The 16,606-nt window shown below is 38.5% G+C and overlaps 1 protein-coding gene across 2 annotated transcripts in view; it reads right to left on the reverse strand.

Annotated features, from left to right (window-relative positions):
- The window catches only part of TAF15 (TATA-box binding protein associated factor 15), a 29,249-nt gene that overhangs the window by 777 nt on the left and 11,866 nt on the right, over positions 1–16,606 (reverse strand). For both annotated transcript variants that reach the window (XM_060134350.1, XM_060134351.1), the window contains exons 7-15: positions 16,437–16,557; positions 9,058–9,092; positions 8,411–8,443; positions 6,420–6,529; positions 5,237–5,366; positions 2,376–2,468; positions 1,599–1,680; positions 1,394–1,482; positions 908–1,286 (exon numbers count right to left, since the gene is read on the reverse strand). In XM_060134350.1, the coding sequence (XP_059990333.1) occupies positions 908–1,286; positions 1,394–1,482; positions 1,599–1,680; positions 2,376–2,468; positions 5,237–5,366; positions 6,420–6,529; positions 8,411–8,443; positions 9,058–9,092; positions 16,437–16,557 (1,072 nt within the window). The remainder of the gene's footprint in view (positions 1–907; positions 1,287–1,393; positions 1,483–1,598; positions 1,681–2,375; positions 2,469–5,236; positions 5,367–6,419; positions 6,530–8,410; positions 8,444–9,057; positions 9,093–16,436; positions 16,558–16,606) is intronic.

Genomic DNA, 16,606 nt, shown 5'->3' on the forward strand with positions numbered 1-16,606 from the left:
AGAAGGACTAGAACTAAAGTATACAAAGACACTTTCACAGGATTTGCCACACAGTAAGAAGTGTTTAATAGATGATAATTACTAATAGCTAACAATTATACAGTGATTACCATGGCCCCACGGCATGGCATGGTTACCATGGCCACCGTTGTAACATAATCTAATGCAACTCCACGAAGGAGATATCATTAGCCCCATTTTACAGATGAGAATACTGACACTCCAAAGGGTTAAGTAACTTGCTTATCAAGCAGCTAATAAGTGGTGGAGCCAGGATTTGAAAGAAGACAGTCTGTCTCCAAACTCTGTGCTCTTAACTACATGCTTTACTAATTCTTGCTACCCTATATTGTCTCTGGCACAGTAACTGAAGTTATTTTACATCACTGGTTATTCAACTTTTTTTGCCTCTACAGCTTTCACGTGCATAGCACACTCCCATCAGTACCACCAGTGATTTTCATCTGGAAAAGGTGTAACAGAATCTCCAGAGAAACAACTGCAGGGTAGCACGTGTGATTTGCTAAAAAAAAAAAGCACACTCCTATAAAAGCACACTCCTATAAAAGGTGTGCTCTCCCCTCACTTAGATTAAGAATGCCTGATTTACATACAGTTTCAAATCATCTCTCCATCTCAATTATCTTCAGCTATGAGAAAGAATACACACACATTTACCTACATTCATCCAAATATAAAAATCATGAATAAGAATTTCCAAAACAAATTTTAGGAATTGCTAAACAGGAAACTAAAGGGATCTTCTCCAACCTAACTGAAAGAGGTGACAATGGGAAATTCAACTTCTAAAAAACTGGACAGGAAGAAAATGTGATGAAAAGGGCTCAGACTCTAAAATCTAAGAGCAGTGAGGTAGAAAGGTTAGTATGTACATTCTAATACTCACCTTCCTCCCATTTTGCCTCCATAGCCACCTCGGTCTCCTCCATAGCCGCCGCCACTCCTGTCTCCTCCGTAGCCTCCACTTCGGTCCCCACTGTAGCCACCACCACCACGGTCTCCTCCGTAGCCCCCCCCACTTCGCTCTCCTCCGTAGCCGCCGCCTCGGTCTCCTCCATAGCCACCACCACGGTCCCCCCCATAGCCACCTCCTCGGTCCCCCCCATAACCACCCCCACTTCTGTCCCCTCCGTAGCCACCGCTGCCACTTCTGTCTCCACCATAGCCGCCCCCACTTCGGTCTCCACCATAGCCGCCTCGGTCTCCACCTCTGCCCCCACGACCTCTGTAGCCCCTCTCTCCACTGTAGCCTCTTCCCCGGAAATCTGCAAGGCAGAAATGCAAACTAGTAAGGCCAGCAGAATAATGGAAAGTCTCCTTAATGCCAGTCAGAAGATTAATAGCATGCAGATGCTGTTAAAGGCTGACCCACCTCCTCCTAAGGGACGAGAGTCCTCTGGTCTGGGCTCACTGCACTGATTGCAAGAATTCCTTCGAGCAAAGTTCATATTTCCACATGACCTGAGAAAGGAGGAAAATAAAATGCTCAATAGTTTCCAATGGATTCAGAACCCCCTCTTGTACCTTCCAACCCCAATCCCAACTCTTACATCTACCAAAATAAATGGTATACTTACGGATTAGGGCAAACCCAGTCCCCACTTTTGGGGTCTCCACCTCTCCCCTGAAAGCCTCCACGGCCTCTATATCCTCCACGGCCTGGGGGAAGTAAGGAGTGGGGAGGAATCAGTAGCAGACATTAACAAAGCAGAGGAAAACCATCAGACGAAAGAACTAAGAGCAAGTGTTCATCAATAACTGGGCAGCACCCCCTCAAATTAACCCCTTATGGCAGGACTCCATGATTCTTTGATTTGGGGCTTTACTTATTTAGTCAATGCAGGAGATGTGGAAGAAGACCCCCAGGCACACATTTAAGTGCAAATAATGCACTAAAAAACTTCGAAGTCCACTTTCTATAATGCCCTCCTTAGTTTCAGAATCTCAGGGATAAAGGATAAGTGAGAAGACATATTCCAAATTTAAGGAATTAGACACAATGGAAATGAAAGAGTTACAAGTAACTATCAACATATCAGGGAACTCCCAAACTGGTCAGATTAACTACCTAATTAGGTACCATTTAAACAACTACCTCCTAATGTCCAGGTGAATAACAAACTGCTTTATATAGCTTTCCAAAGAGATTTCTGGAACCTTCTTCCACCAATTTCTTAGCTATTACGACACCTTATTTACCTAATCTCCTATTCTGTACCTCACTTTTAAGATAGAAGGAAAAAGACCGATAGGGAGAGAGAAGTAGTAGCAAGTTCACACAACAGGGACAGAACATGAACTCAAATCCAAACCTTCTGTGTAATACCCAGGCCTGTGAGCAATAAATATTTTACCTCGTCGCCCACCTCCACTTCCACCTCCTCTCATGAATTCAGGTCTTCTGGTGGCAAAAGACACTTTAATGATGTTGCCGTGGAATTCTTTTCCTAAAAAAAAAAAAAAGAAATGGTTTTGCAGAAATGCTATTCTACATCTCCACCTCTCAAAAATATAAAACTTACAAATTTTTAGTTCCAGAGGAATAACTGACATGTCCTCACAGAAATTCAAACACACTAGTGTTCCAAAGAGTCAAGGTAACTGTACTAGAACATGACACAATCTACTAAATACAGCAGATCTGTCACAAGGAGACAGTCATTTCTTACTAAGCAAAAAAAACAAAAAACAAAAAAAACAAAAAAAAAACCATCTAAAATTTTACATGAAAAAAGCCAAGTACAGAACAATGTATGTAGTATGCTACCATTTCTTTTTTTTAAAGGGAATGAGTGTGTATGTGCATGCATGTGCACACATATGCCTGTCTATACACGGCCTATTGTGCTTAACTCCAGTAGGTGAAAAGGTGGAAAGGAAACTCATTTTTTACTATATACTCTTGGTACCGTTTGAAATGTTTTTTACCTTAGACAAGTAGTATCTTTAAAAATAATGTGTGCAGGGCTTCCCGGGTGGCGCAGTGGTTGAGAGTCCACCTGCCGATGCAGGGGACACGGGTTCGTGCCCCGGTCCGGGAAGATCCCACATGCCGCGGAGCGGCTGGGCCCGTGAGCCATGGCCGCTGAGCCTGCGCGTCCAGAGCCTGTGCTCCACAACGGGAGAGGCCACAACAGTGAGAGGCCCGCGTACCACAAAAAAAAAAAAAAAAAAAAAAAAAAATGTGTGCATATGTGATTACTTATATACATGCATACATACACATATTCTGCTGTCCCAGGGCCTTAGAGACAGAAATTTTCACTTTATATTAAATAAGAGAACTGACATATAAGGAAAAGGTGCCCAAGGAGTCATAAAATAGTTATAAATCCAGGAGTCTTAGCACTCTCACCGAAGTCCTAATTGTTGTGACTGGCAACCTTCCACAATGTCAGATGGTATGACAAGCACTTTTAAATAGGAAACGCATGGATCAGTATTTTAAAAGCTGTAAAAAGACCTGGTGAGAGCTGAACTATGGAGTTACTGTTAAGAGGCTCGTTTGCCCTATGGGGGAAAGGCACAATAATTTTTTTAACATATCATAAGCTATGATAGTTTTATGATTCACAGAAACTATGACACAAGCAGAAAAGTGAGGGAGAATGGACCTAGCCTTCAAGAGCAAGGTGATGGGGCCTGAGTAGGGCAAAAAAGTAAAGAAAATGGAGGTGAAGACAGAGTTATCATAACCTCATCTGTGAAGAAGTAAAGAAATGCAATTATGTCTTGCAAGACACAGGTGCAATACTCTTGGAACTGGAAGGGACCACAAGTGCCTGTCAATCCAGCATAGTTTAGCACTTCACAGACAATGGTGCTAGACTGCCTGAGTTTAAGTCCTGACCCTGCCACTTATTCTGTGGTCTTGGAAATTATTTATCTTCTCTGTGCCTGAGTTTCATCATCCGTAAAATGGTAATAAAAGGGTACATCTTATAGGGTTACTGTGAAGATCAAACTGAGTTAACGCACATAAAGTTCTTAGAACCATGCCTAGCTCATAAACCACAGTAAACATGCAGTAAGTGTTAGTTATTATTAAATTAGGGTACAAAAAAAACAGTGAATTTATAATAACATGGGGAAATGACTATGTTAAGACGTTAAGTGAAAAAAAGCATGAGACAAAACTACATTTGGAGTATAATGATAAACTATTTTAAAAAACTGGAAGGAAGGGGCTTCCCTGGTGGCACTGTGGTTGAGAATCCTCCTGCCAATGCAGGGGACACGGGTTCAAGCCCTGGTCCAGGAAGATCCCACATGCCGCAGAGCAACTAAGCCCGTGCACCACAACTACTGAGCCTGTGCTCTAGAGCCCGCGAGCCACAACTACTGAGCTCGCCTGCCACAACTACTGAAGCCAACGTGCCTAGAGCCCATGCTCCACAACAAGAGAAGCCACCACAATGAGAAGCCCGCACACCACAACGAAGAGTAGCCCCCGCTCGCTGCAACTAGAGAAAAAAAGCCCGCGCACAGCAACAAAGACCCAACACAGCCAAAAATTAATTATTCATTTTTAAAAAACTAACTGGAAGGAAAAGTTAATACCAGTAGTTGTCTCTATGTAGAGAACTATGGATGCTTTACTCCTTTCTTCTACTCTCCCATATTTTCTTATTTTCCGGGGGAAAAAAAGTCTTACTGTTTCTTCTAAGTACGTATTAAGATTATATGTTAAGGGAAATTAACCTAAATTTAAAAAGAATATAGTCAACCAGGCCAACCCTCTACATCTCTATTAGGGTGGCCTTAAGCACAAAGCATGACATAAGGAAATATTTTAGACAGAGTTCATCTCATTTCTAAAGGTATGTAAAAACTCTGGCCTGTATTCTCAATAGAATATCTAAAAAAGTAAACATGAAGATAATCACCGTCTACGAGAACATATTTTGACTTCAATACTAGAAAACATTTAGCCAAACCACACGTTGAAACGATATGAATGAGGGACTTCCCTGGTGGCGCAATGGATAAGACTCTGCACTCCCAATGCAGTGGGCCCGGGTTCGATCCCTGGTCAGGGAACTAGATCCCACATGCATGCCGCAACTAAGGAGCCCTGGAGCTGCAACTAAGGAGCCTGCCTGCTTCAACTAAGGAGCCGGCAAGTTCAACTAAGGAGCCCGCCTGCCACAACCAAGAGCCAGCACAACCAAATAAATAAATTAAAAAAAAAAGAAACTATATGAATGAGCTATACCATCAAACCAGTCAATGGCTGCCTTAGCTGAAGGAGGGTCATCAAATGATACTGTTGCCTCCCCTTTTGGCTTTCCTGTGTCCTTGTCTGTGTACAGATTTATCATTGGTTTTCCAGTCTTCTTATTTGTCTGAGGAACAAACAAGTGGGTGTCAGTATTTTAAGAAAAAGTGATCAAGAACCACATAGATAATTAAAATTTTATTTTTTAAAGGAATTTACATATCCATACAATAAATACTATCAACTTAACATAAAAATGAAGTTATCTGTAGGTTCTGAAAAAGAAAACTCTCTAAAATACATTAAGTGAAAAACAAACTAAAAAAATGATACACAGTATATACTGTTTTATCCATGTATAATTTCTTTAAACCCACAAAAAAGAAAACAGATAATACTTCATATAAATATATACCTTGTAAAACTTAAAAAAAAAAAAGACCAGGAAGAATGTTCACCAAGCAAATAAATAAATTACCATTAAGGCGTACACACTGGATTTTGTTGAGAAGGGAGTGGAAGACAAGAACTGTGTGAATTTTTTACATATTTCATGTGTAATTAATAATTTCTTAAGAAATTTTTACTCTCCAAGAAGGAGGAAAAAAAAGTAATTCCACGGACACCAAAACAAGAGCAACTGCAAACTGATATCAGGCAAATGCTTCAATCTACTAACACTAATCTAAATGCTTTCTAGTTAGGAGATGAAAATATATGCATGAAACAAACAGTGCATGAGACACTTAAGTACAATAAAGTTATGAAATAAAGCATTATTATACTGGGCAAATATATAGCAGACATTAAATACCAACATAAAAAGTTGTTAGTAATAACTTGGGTTTTCATATGTTGGCATTTCAGAATATAAAAATGTTTTCACAATTTCATTTGGTTCTCACAATTTTAGGAGCTAGGCAGAGACTATGTTTAGAGTCCTAAGATTGAAAGCCAAAGCTGTGGAAGGCTGTGGAAAGGTACACACAAGCGAGGAATAAAAATCTTCATGTATTTTAGCAAACTTAGCAAAGGCCTACAGACATGGGTGAGCATGTGCATCAGGGAACTTGAAGAGACAAGCCTTACTGGAGTATGGGCTTATTATGTAACCTATGTATCTTAACCAGAATATGTCGATAATTATGAGATTTTCAACATAAGCCAATTTTTTACTCACCTTGATAATTCCTATTTGTTTAAAGAACTCCCCCACTTGATCTGTAGACACACCCTCCCCAAGTCCTTGTACAAAGATTGTGTTGTTATCTGAATTATCAGATTCTGAATCTATGGGGGAAAAAAAAACCATGATTAATTTTACATATTCCTTAGGTTTACTACATCCTATTTAGTAATCAAGAATAATGATTTATTATTCAATATTCAACTATTTCTGTGACCAAAAGGAAAAAGGACCAATACATGAAACCTCTTAGATAAACATGCAAAGTGGTCATAACAGTTATTTGGTAGGTCAATTCTCACAACTAAACTTCACGTAAAGTGGATCAAGTCCACACTATGTCAAATACATAGACCAATTAAGGGAAACCTTACAAATCTCACTCTTCAGATTCAGATACAGGACTCAAGCTCAGTAAGAGATGAAGAAAGTTAGTATAAAGTAGCATTCCTTTCTTTGGAGAGTTTTAATTCTTTCTGGCTAATCAATACTTTTAAAGCTTTCTAGTAGAAAACTGCCCAAATCTGACACCTTGAACTTCCAAGCAAGCCAAGCAGAATTGCTGGTTTCCCATTCATTGCAATAAGCTTTATATATACCAGAGAGTAGGGGCACCTTGACACACACCTTACCTTACATGCACACTTTTGGATTAGTATAACAAAACAAGAAAGATGCACATAAATTCAGTCCATCAAGGGATAATTCAGAAATTGCCATCCATATAGAATACTTTAGCATCTTAATAAAAACAAAAGTTCTGATTTCAATATATACAGCTACTGAGCCTGCGCTCTAGAGCCCGCGAGTCACAACTACTGAGCCCGTGTGCCACAACTACTGAAGCCCACACACCTAGAGCCCGTGCTCCACAACGAGAAGCCACTGCAATGAGAAGCCCGCGCACCGCAACGAAGAATAGCCCCTGCTCGCCACAACTAGAGAAAGCCAGCGCACAGCAACGAAGACACAATGCAACCAAAAATAAATAATTAATTAAAATTAATTAATTTTAAAAAAAGTTTTGGCTCAAATAGATTTTTAATCTCTACATAACTTTCAAAAGGCTCCAGGCAGCCTTGAATTTCATTTGAAAATATAAAGGTACATGAAATTAGTGACCTCTGAGGACTTCCCTGGTGGCACATTGGTTAAGAATCTGCCTGCCAATGCAGGGAACACGGGTTCAATCCCTGGTCCGGGAAGATCCCACATGCCGTGGAGCAACTAAGCCTATGCGCCACAACTACTGAGCCTGCGCTCTAGAGCCCGAGCCACAACTACTGAGCCCATGTGCCGCAACTACTGAAGCCCGCGCACCTAGAGCCCCTGCTCCGCAACAAGAGAAGGCACTGCAATGAGAAGCCCGTGCACTGCAACAATGAGTAGCCCCCGCTCGCCACAGCTATAGAAAGCCCACGCGCAGCAACCAAGACCCAACACAGCCAAAAAAAAAAAACAAAAAGAAAGGCACACGTAGAAAGAAAGATGTTTTGTAAAAAAGAAAAAAAAAAGAAAAGAAAAGAAAAGAAATTAGTGACCTCTGCCCAGAGTAAGACAATTCTCTCATATATGAATTCAGGTTTCTTAGGCCCACTGACCAGACTATCAATCCACTGTAATATTTTCTTAAACACAGCTATTCTAATTCCCCAATCATACCAATTCTCTCATACTTGATTTGCAGTAATTAAACAAATAATGCTAATTAGCAGTACAAAATCAAGTATTTCTTCACAAAAGAAAAAGTAGAGAGCATGGGAAAGCACAAACATAGTAATTTTTCCTAGCAAACTTTCCAATCAATCCCCCTGAACTTTTCTTGCTAGTACATCTTTAGAAGTGAAGCTCCCTGGTTCTGGCAGCATTATCAAATCAAATCTTCCTCCTGTACTAACTCCTCCAAACACACACATTTCTCCTTTGAAAAAATGGAAAACTAACATTCTCTTAATGGAAGAGTCACAAACTACCATAAACCTTACCAGCATCTGGTCTGGGTCCATAATCCCTGTGACCTAAGGGAAAAGAAAAAGAAAAAGAAAAAGAAAGCTATTTAAGGCAACTCGTAAGAAATCATTTAAAAACAGTAATAATAACCAAGGCATGAAAAGTCAATACTTCCAAAATCCTTGTAAGTAACCATCACAGATTTACAAAGTAAGTATATAAATTAAGTTTTATTAAAAGTTTAAGAAATCAAGATGAATGTCAATATTCCCTTAAACTTGTCCCAGACGGCACCAGCCACTTTGGCATTACACTAGTATCACTTTTGTTAAGTTCTGGTTGTGAAGGCTGATTGGAAAACCGTAATAATTTAAAAACACCATGTCAGCTACCTTTATTAAAAAACATATTGACAAAATCCAGTGAAGGTCTCATTCATTGGTCACCAGACTCTTTCATGCAAATTCACTGTGTAGAAACCCATTGGACTGTTTGAGATCAACTTCGTCTTTTTAATATTTTGAGATATATATATATGCATATATATAATTTTTTTTAAGCACACAACACACACCAGCCTCAACAGAGTAAGAAAGGGCTTAGACTACGTCTGCGGGATATTGGTGGCTTTTAGGTTTATATAGCATTTCCACTGAAACATTTTGGGATACTCAGCACTTACCACCAAAATTTTTGAAGCCACCGCGGTCACCACCACTGCAGAGGAAAAATTGAAGAAATGATTTCTTCCTTAGGTCTCTAATGTGCTGAGCCCTGGGCTCAATCTATACTTAACTGTCACAAGTAGAGCGCCCAGGAAAACAGTAGCACCTCTAACTTTCCAGTAAATTTCATTTCATAGACTTCAAAATGTTGTTTTCACCTAAATGTTTCCCCAAGGATCTATTTCCACAAGGGTGCCTTTTCAAGCTTATTACAGAACATACCTAATATACTCTTATTTTAAAATTTTCCCAACCCCAAGCCAAAGGGATAATATTCAAATCCACTTAAACTGGAGGCACAAGAGGAAGAATGCTAAACATTCTTTCCAAGGGGAAAGAAATCATTTTAAAACAGTAATAATAACCAAGGCATGAGAAGTCAATGGGACAAAGTGAGAGAGTGGTGTGTACATATATACACTACCAAATGTAAAACCGGGAAAAAAAAAATGTAAAACCGATAGCTAGTGGGAAGCAGCTGCATAGCACAGGGAGATCAGCTCGGTGCTTTGTGACCACCTAGAGGGGTGGGATAGGGAGGCTGGGAGGGAGGGAGATGCAAGAGGGAAGAGATATGGGGATATATGTATAGCTGATTCACTTTGTTATAAAGCAGAAACTAACATACCATTGTAAAGTAATTATACTCCAATAAAGATGTTAAAAAAAAATTTTCCAAAATCCTTGCAACCATCACAGATTCACAAAGTAAATATATAAATTAAGTTTTATTAAAAGTTTAAGAATTCAAGATGAATATCAATATTCCCTTAAAGGGAAATATTTTTGTTAAAGGGGATATTTTTGTTAAATATGAGAAAAAGACTAGGAGAAAAATATAAAGCAAGATTAAAATTCTGATAGCAGAATGGGAGAGGTAAAAACTTGAGCACTACGTTCTACTGTGACACCAAACGGTGGGTTTTATGAGATGAAGAAAAAAGTGAGGTACAAATATACACAAAAGTGAGACTGAATGAAAGCAGTCTTAAAAATTCAAATCATTCAGATATCTGGTAAAATGAGCACTAAAAGAAAGCATAACTTTACACTGCCCTCCTATTCCATGCCCACTGCAACATGCTAGCTCTCTTCACAGCAGAGCTACTGACATTCATGCTGCCGAATGCTCTTGTACACCAATCAGTAGACCATATCAGAGACAGAACGCTACATACTCCACAAGAAAATGACTTTATTTGGCAATTTCCACTGCCAGGTAAGTCAATGGCCCTTGTGTGCATAGCTTTATGTAAGAAATCTAAGATCTCTCTTATCAAGAAACTCTTTAAATGCTCATACATTGAAAGCTTGTTTCTCTTAACTGAATTATGTAATCCTCTAAGATTCATGTGCTGACATGGATACAAAAACACCCGAAGTTTTCAGATGGTGATATCTAATTTTCTAATACTACTAATCTTCTACTATAACCCAAGAAACTAATCCAATATACTAATGTCTCTTCACTGCTTAAAAGCCTCTGCTTTAGTAATAACCCTGCCCTCTAGATGGCCTTTCTTGAGCCATCCTGAGAAAAACCACTCTGACTAAATGGGAAAGAATTTTTTCTTTAGAAGTCTATTCTACTACCTTGACGTAAAAAAAAATTCCCTTGCAACTAGCATAGGTATGGACACACGCAACTTAACTCGCCATTAATTTTTATTTGATGCCCAAGAAATCTAAAAAGGAGAATAACAATATTTCAAGGCTATGCAGACAAAGCGAAGCTCAGGTCTTTCATATATATAGTTTCCTATTGAGTGTCTAAGACCTCTCTTTCAGAACATCACCCAAGCCCTCCCACCAACCCATACTTCTAAATGGCCTATATATCATAGCTTAACTCTTTAAGGAAAGGAAGCCAAACAGAGTTCTGAGATTAAATTGCTGAAAATCTTATTAGAAACAAGATATCTCAGGTTTCTTCAAAGATGATCATGAGAATTCTAAAAATGATGAAAAAAGAGCTAGTGAAAATATTAAATCGGGCTTCCCTGATGGTGCAGTGGTTAAGAATCCGCCTGCCAATGCAGGGGACGGGGGGTTCGAGCCCTGGTCCAGGAAGATCCTCCATGCTGCGGAGCAACTAAGCCTGTGTGCTACAACTACTGAGCCTGCGCTCTAGAGCCTGCGAGCCACAACTACTGAAGCCCACACACCTAGAGCCCGTGCTCCGCAACAAGAGAAGCCACCGCAGTGAGAAGCCCGCACACCTCAACGAAGAGTAACCCCCGCTCGCTGCAACTAGAAAAAGCCCGTGTGCAGCAACAAAGACCCGATGCAGCCAAAAATAAATAAAATTTTTTAAAAAAAAGAATATATTAAACCCACATTTCTATGTCAGGACGTTAAAGTACCCAGGATAAAGTATTTTTTTTTAAATAGGATATTTGCACAATTAAGTGCTGGAAGAGGCACCACTTAATTATTCTGCTGCCAACTTAACCAAGTACCAAATTGTTTATCTGACCACAATGGAGGGAAAATATGCAATTTCATATATCAAGTACTTCCTAAAATTTCTATTCTGGCCAGCAATATAACTTTGAACAATTTTTTAAAAAAGGACATACCCCTGGTAAAATATAAAGGATATAAAACAAACGACACTTGAATATGTTTATAATTTTCTATTCCTCCATACAATGGCATTTTAACTTAAGTCATCATTACTGAGCATTTCCTTTGAAAATTCAGCAGCTGAACACTTCAAACACAATGGCCGTAAATAAGGAAACACCCATAAGTACATTCGAAAAAGTACTAGTCTTCAAAGTAGGAGTCTCAGGGTATAGTCTTAACTATCACTAATCAATCTTGAAAATTTGGAGAAGTCAGTAATTCTCCCTAGGCTTCAGTTTCCTCCTTCGCAAAATAATGGTCTACACCCTTACTACCTGAAAGGTGGTCTATGGAATAGCAGCAAAGGCAGAGCCTGGGAGTATCTCAGAAAAGCAAGCTCATCCCACACCTACTAAATCAGAATCTGCATTTTAGTAAGATCCCCAAGGAGTTCATATGTACATTACAGTTAGAGAAGCACTGGTCTGGATGACCTATAATTTTATGTGAGGCTTTCTTTCAAGTTCCAATGTTTCAGTCGCTTTTCTCTTTCCTTATTAAGAAATTTCATATTAATTATAGTTCCTTACTAGGAAATTTATTATATTAAACACAGTAAATAAACCTCAAATAGTACCACTATTAAATCAGTTAACAGAAGATGGGCCTGTGGTTAAGAATCTTTCTTCAAATCTGCAGCCAAGTTACATGTCCCTTTTCCATAAACTAAGTTAAGGCCCCACTAGCAAATTAAGACACAAAGGCATGTGAACATCTGAGTCAAGATGTTGCCACAACAAATTTGTTTTCCTCCCAGGAAAAGAAACAAACTTGTACACATAAAGAATTTCTGAAGTAAGGACACTTTAATGTAAAGAAGTAAAGGTATTTACTAGAGACATAAGAATACTCAAAATTTATGGCTGAGTGCCCCCCGCATAGGAAAATCAATTGTATATTCTTGACTCAACGACAGAAATCGTCCCAAGTTCAAAACCACAGTGAGCAGCCTACTCTAGGGTAGACTCTGAGGGTTCTTTCACTGTTACAGCATTACATATTTAGAGACGACAGTCAGATTTAATTTCAGGTGCTTGTCAAGAAAGAAAATATACTTTGACAGAGTCTCTATTCCCAAAATTTAATTTTTAAAAATCCAAATATATCTGTATTCAAGGACTAAAACTGCCAAGAAGTAAAAGGACAATATAGGAATCTTTATTCCCAGAAAATTCAATACACAGAGAGAAAAAGGAACTTAGCTAAATATTGAAAAAGATTAGTTTTTTAAAAACTGTTCTGTTTGATTTTTCATACTAGTAATTTACCAACATTTCAGAAGACCAAGAATCTACCATTCTAGAGCTGCACTATCCAATACAACATTTACTAGCCATATGTGACTGCTGACCTTTTGAAATATGGAGAGTCTAAATTGAGATGTACTCTAAATGTAAAATACAAAATGGATTTCAAAGTCTTAGGATAAAAAAAAGAATGTGCATTATCTCAATAATTTCTATACTGATTACATAAAATATTTGTGATGTTAGATTAAATAAAATGTATTATCAAAATTAACTTCAGCTGTTTATTTTTCTTAATGTGGCTATTAGAAAATTTTACATTACACATATGGCTCACAGTTGACCCACATTATATTTATATTGGGCAGCACTGGCGGGACTATCACCAGCACACATGCACATTTTTAAGAGAGCTATTCAAAAACTCTTATAAGGGCTTCCCTGGTGGCGCAGTGGTTGAGAGTCCGCCTGCCCATGCAGGGGACACGAATTTGAGCCCCGGTCTGGGAAGATCCCACATGCCGCGGAGCGGCTGGGCCCGTGAGCCACAGCCGCTGAGCCTGCGCGTCCGGAGCCTGTGCTCCGCAATGGGAGAGGCCGCAGCGGTGAGAGGCCCGCGTACCGCAAAAACAAAAAAACTCTTATAAGAAGACATTCAAAATTTAAGATAACTTTTTTGAGACTTGAGATATTAAAGCCTAAAAAATCTACTTAACTTGATGACATGCTAATAATGGAAAACGGTTATCTATAAAGTTCTAGTAATTTTGCAATGCATTCAGCACAATGCTAAAGTTAAAAGCACTGAGAAAATGTATGGCCTTAAGCTTCTAGTCCAGTAGGAGGCCACTGATCTACTTTAGATAACAATTAGAAATTCAATCTCTTTTGCTGCAACTGCTTCTTCAAAGAAAAACACTGTTTCCTATAGTCCCTATAGTCTTCATGTTTCTCTTCCAAAATTGGAAAGCTCACAGCTTCCTTTGGTCTGAATTCTTCCTGCAGTCAAGCAATCATACAACTTGAGTCTAAGAATGTCATATCCTTTACCACACATCAAACCTTCACCTGCAAACTGTGCCCCTTCTTTAATTATAAACCCAACTAATGCCAGATATTCTTCAAACAGCCCTGAAAGGATCATATTTTCAACCTTGCTATTTTTAAGTAAGATGATTACGAACACAAATGGGAGTGTTGATGAAGACTAACAAAAAATGTTTGGGTATTTCTGGTACTTAAATGTAAAACCAAGTGTAAGGGGAAAAAAAGCCCTGAAACTGGGCTTTTTTTTTTTTTTTTTAATTTGAAACACTTCACCCCTGTAAATAAGCTAAAAATCACATCCTGAACAAGATATTGTGGCACATGAAAATTATATGAACTTCGTATTTCAGTATCCATAAATGAAGTTTTATTGAACACAACCATGTTTATTCATTTATACAGGAGCAGAGCTGAGCAGTTGCAAAAGAAACCGCATGGCCTGCAAAGCCTCAATTATTTACTATGTGGCCTTTCACATAAAAAGTTTGCCCATCCAATATAGAGAGTAAGTATAATCATCCACATAAATTTCTTAAAAAGGCATTTCATGCACATTCCATTTACTGGCTAAGGGGGTGGGGTGGGGTGGGGGGAGGGAGGGAGTATACAGACAGCAACTGGGTAAGACCTCTCCCCAAAAACCCTACCCTGACTTGAACCAGATCACCATCATTTTGACCTAATACATCCTGGGCTTCTACACAAGATTTTGTTTGAAGAGGTTCTAAAGTTAAATAAAAAGATTTGACACTCAAAAACTTAGTTCATGATTCAGTACCTGGGCCAAAAATTATACTGAAATGTTGCCAAAGAGGTTTATCGAAGTGCTTAAAACTGGTATGCCCAGGGTTGGTTAAGATACAGATCTTCCCTCTTTTAGCAGGAGGATCACTCAAGGTCCTTTCAACTCTGATTCTAAGATAAGTCATCTCTCAAAAACGAAAACATATTTTTAAAGACTTCCCTACCCTCCTCCTCCTGAAAAGTGGGGTTCTACCATTCTCCGTCAGACACTGTCATAGTTTCAGAGATCATCTATAGATATAATTATAACTTCCTTATGAAGAAAATTAAACCTATGATGTGCTGTAAAACGTATAGCATCCCAAGGCAGCCAATTATCTAAAACATATTAACCAGAAAATCACATATACCTGTTAGTTATCTTGTTTGGGATTCTGTTTGAGGGAGCGAGGCTATTAGGTAGAGAGTAAGCACCATACCACTCTACGTTGTTCACTTACATCCACATGATAATGAAGAGGCATACAATATACTTGTTTTACCTTAATAAATTGACTTCGGCTATCAATCAAAAGACATTTAATGTTCAAGTCTTATAGAAATTTATCAAATATGTTTAGACTTTAGATTTGCCAGACCAAAGCACTATACACTAAACAGAGAGAAAGTCAATGAGATCAAATTCCTGGCTCACTTGAAAAATTAACAGTGCTGTATGTAACTGATTTTCTCAGGTCACCTCAGGGAACAGACAACAGTCCCTAAGAAGCAAAAGAGTGACCTGGTATTGATATAATATTGTCAGTTAACAGGCTGACAATTTCAATTCCCAAGGAACACAAATTATCTTTTAAGCCTGTATATTTTACACACGAAATGTGCAACCTACAAACCTCATCTGAGGACAATAAATGTCAATTACTTTTTCATTCCTATTTTTAGAGCAAAAGCGCTAGACTTACACATATATTTGAAAGTAATTTTAAAGCCACCTTTCATAACATATGCCATAAATACCAAAACCTGATAACACTAACAATGGAGAAAAGGAAAGCTGAATTAAAAAGTCATTCCTTTTCCACAGCTTAGTCTAGACAAAATATGCAACGGTATGTGACATTGCACTAATTATCTCAATAATTGTTTACTTAAGAATGGGGACAAAACAGTTCAGTTACATAAAATCTTTCTCTCATTTGCCAACCCCAAATTTATAATCTGCTATTGCCTCCTAATATTTTCCCTTCCCAAGGGGATTCAAGATTAAAGAACAGCCTCTCCACCTTCCAATCTAGAATTAACTTACCTTGTATTTTCTACATATAAAACACTTGGATTTCCCAGAGTCATCTTTTAAAGGAGTTTAGAGTCAATAGCTCTGGCAGGAAAAACATAGTTAAGTGGTTTAACCACACCATAGTAGGGGACTTTTCTCCATTGGTATTTAATATATACCACATAAACTAACGGCTGACAAAGCCTATTTTGAGGTAATTTATGTGACATCTTAAGACTGAAAATAAATTTTGAATTTCTGTCCTCTTCTCTACAACATAATCTTTTATAGGCCTCTTAACTAAATCAGATGATGGAATCGAACCAGCTAAGTAACAACAACAAAAAAAAAGAAGAGAGAGAAGAAATGTAGACATCTGTACCTAAAAACTTACCTTGATCCTGTCATAGGACCTCTTCCATCCTTGTCATATCCCCCACGCCCTCTACCTCCTCCCTGTGACCCGCCATATCCTCTATTATCTTCTCCATACCTACTCACATCACGACGGTCATCTACAAAAAAGAAAATTAATACATACATACATAAACAACTTGAAATTTC

Source organism: Lagenorhynchus albirostris, chromosome 20 (assembly GCF_949774975.1).
Source record: "Lagenorhynchus albirostris chromosome 20, mLagAlb1.1, whole genome shotgun sequence".
Taxonomy (NCBI): Eukaryota; Metazoa; Chordata; class Mammalia; order Artiodactyla; family Delphinidae; genus Lagenorhynchus; species Lagenorhynchus albirostris.